Source organism: Mandrillus leucophaeus, unplaced genomic scaffold (genome assembly GCF_000951045.1).
Source record: "Mandrillus leucophaeus isolate KB7577 unplaced genomic scaffold, Mleu.le_1.0 Scaffold681, whole genome shotgun sequence".
In the NCBI taxonomy this organism is placed as follows: domain Eukaryota; kingdom Metazoa; phylum Chordata; class Mammalia; order Primates; family Cercopithecidae; genus Mandrillus; species Mandrillus leucophaeus.
The window spans coordinates 977,438-980,384 of NW_012107375.1; the positions used below are offsets into that span (position 1 = coordinate 977,438).

General features: G+C 54.3%; 1 protein-coding gene across 3 annotated transcripts in view; it reads right to left on the reverse strand.

The window, feature by feature from the left end:
* Nucleotides 1-2,947, reverse strand: part of TEX28 (testis expressed 28) — a 32,058-nt gene that overhangs the window by 14,180 nt on the left and 14,931 nt on the right. The window contains exon 3 of one of the 3 annotated variants that reach the window (XM_012002288.1): nucleotides 1,981-2,708. The exons of the other annotated variants lie outside the window; for them this stretch is intronic. Coding sequence (XP_011857678.1) covers nucleotides 1,981-2,708 — 728 coding nt within the window. The remainder of the gene's footprint in view (nucleotides 1-1,980; nucleotides 2,709-2,947) is intronic. 3 annotated transcript variants of the gene reach the window in all.

The following is a 2,947-nucleotide window of genomic DNA, read 5'->3' on the forward strand; positions in this document are numbered from 1 at the left end:
AGTATATGTTTTTATAATGCCATGAATTCCTGTGTCTCCTGCATCTAACTTAGCCACACAGCCAGGGTGTGGTGAAACGCTCTCAGGTCCACTCTTACCATCCACATAGGCTGCTTGTGTCTCTGTGAGACTCTGCTTCCCCAACCACAAAGTAGGCATCTGAGGGCCAAAGAACAATGCTGCTTAACCTGGTGCCCCAGCTCAGTTACGAGCCCGTGACAACAGTGAAAAATCATCATCAGCCCTTTCTCCTCCTAGTAAATTTGGGCCCTGCAGACCTGCTTTTCTGCTCACGACGAACATTAGTAAGGATAGGCTCGCTGCTGCAGCAAACAACCAGAAATCCCATGTCACAGTCCAATGGGGGGTACTGGGTCAGAAGTGCAGGCTTCTGGAATTTGCAGCAAAAGTCTGAGAGGGGGAGAGAGAGGTATTGCCCTGCTCCCCGGTAGTCACCCCTGTATCAAGAGGGGGTGAAAGACTCGGATTTGAGAGGGGTTAAGAGTTTACCCGAGCACAGCATTCTCATTGACCCATACGGTTTGGAAACATACGGGGAAGTTTGTAACTGCCACCAAACTCTGTTGTTGCTTAATAGAAAGCTGACTGGGTAAGTGTGATTTTGGCAAAAGGGTCTTTAATGCTCCCAAGATTTTAGATTTGGTTGCCATGTCCTATGAAAATAACCTCCAAGAGACACCTGTGACTCTGACTAGTCATCTCATTGATAGTGGTTGTCCTGTAATATTCTTTGATTGTCCTTTAACAGATTCTCAGGCTATGTAAACACTGGCAAAATTTCCCTGGGGAAACTAAAGAGGATGATTCCCACGTGCCTCTTCCCCTGCATCAGGCACTAAAAGGACTGCGGAGTTCTTCTTTTCATGCAAATGCTGAGAATCTTGGCTCACCTAAGGGAGTCACTGCCTCCCTAGCCAGGACTCTGGAGGGACTGGCGTTAATTAGCCACAGACTGCAGCGATGGGGACAGAATGTGACACCCCCTGAGGGCCCATGGAAACCCAGAGAACGGTCCCAGTCGGAATGGAGAGAATCCGTTGAGAGACTGAGTTTGCCTTTTTTTTTTTTTTTTTTTTTTTCCCAATTGGTAGGCCCTAGTCTTATCTTAGAGGGAAAGAAAATCGAGCTAGGGCAGGGTGCGGTGGCTCACGCCTGTAATCCCAGCACTTTGGGAGGCCGAGGCAGGCGGATCACGAGGTCAAGAGATTGAGACCGTCCTGGTCAACATGGTGAAACCCCGCCTGTACTAAAAATACAAAAAATAACCGAGTGTGCTGGTACACGCCTATAGTCCCAGCTACTCGGGAGGCTGAGGCAGGAGAATCGCTTGAACCTGGGAGGTGGAGGTTGCAGTGAGCCGAGATCGTGCCACTGCACTCCAGCCTGGCGACAGAGCGAGACTCCGTCTCAAAAAAAGAGAAAAAGAAAAAGAAAATCGAGCTACTGCACGGCGCAGAGAAAGCACTCACCAGAAGGCAGTCATTTTTGAAATAAGTATCTGAGACCCGACCTGTGCCCAGCTCAGCTAGGAGCACGGGTGAAGAGACCAGAGCTGGCGAGGCGACTCCGGTCCTGACTCCCACCTTCCCGGCAGACTGCGACCAGAGGACGCCACCTCCCTAACTAGTGCCAGGTGTCTACCGGACTCTTGCCACCCCCATGTTGCCTCCTGCCACCACAGAGTCAGGGCCAGCTGCTGTGCCGCTGCAACCACCTGGCAGGGGCTGCCGAGCTGGAGCATTTTCGCCAGCAAGGGTCAAGGCAGGTGTGGGACTGCAGGGAGAGGGCTGGTCGCCCCACGGCAGGGCCCAGTCGCTAAGAGAAGCGTGGACCTGCTCTTCCAACTGGCCCCTCACCCTGGCTCTCCAGGCTCATGTCCTGGCTCCCTTTCACCCTCCCAGAGGTGGCTCCCAGGAGCGGTTCCTCCTCTGCTTCCAGTTCCCAAAGCCAAGGCCTCACCTACACTTCTCCTCCTGAAGGGACTCCAGCAACAGCTGCAGGTCAGTCAGAGACCTCTCCGTTAGGCTGTGATAGGACGCCTGGAGGCTGATGTGGAACCTCTTGGCTTCTTCCAGCTCTTCCTTTACCTTCTGCAATATCAGGTTTTGTTGCCGGGCCACATCCTCCGTCTCTAAGCGCATCCCCTGCTGTGAGCTCTGGAAGCGACTCTCCTCGGTGAAGGGTGTGCTGGCATCGGGCAGGTTGACGGGCCTGTCTTCCCCACTCGGCATGGGGGGCTCTGAAAGCAGGGCCTTCTCGCTGGGTGGCTCGCAGTTGGCTGGGTCGCTTTCTGCCATCAGCAGTAAGCCCTTGGGCCTGCAGCCTTCCTCCAGCTCCTGGAGCTGCTGGTGACACTGGCGGAGCCTGTGCTCGATCTGGGCGATGGTGGCAGAGGCGCGCTGGTTCACCTTCTCAAAGGCCTGCCGGATGTGCGGCACCTGGTGCCGGTCTGCTTTGGACACCAGCTTGAGGTAGCTCACGGTGTTGCCATCCCGACTGGCCTTCTCCACTCTCAGCTGCTCTGAGAGGTAGAGGATGCGGTGCCTGACACTATCCTGTAAGTTGTGGGCTAGGCCCCCATCTGAGAGGCTGGAAGGGCCACTGGGGCCGTCTTCGCTGGATGACAGGGACCTGCATGAAGGCACATTGGAGGGGAGGGTTGCGCTGGGGCTCCTGGTGTGTTCCGCCTACATTGGGAAACAAGAAATCACAATACGGTGCTCTGTGAGCCGCAAAGTGTGAGAGAATTGGACACGTTATGACTCCATAAAATACCTCCACATATGCATGGATACTTACACACGCAAGATTTGTGCGTTCAAGATGGGCCCGACGCAGACTGGGGAGGTGATGCTCATCTTCAGGGCTCCTCTCCCCTCCTTTTCAGCGTCTGACTCCTTGCTCTACATTTTGTGCCTCACTACGA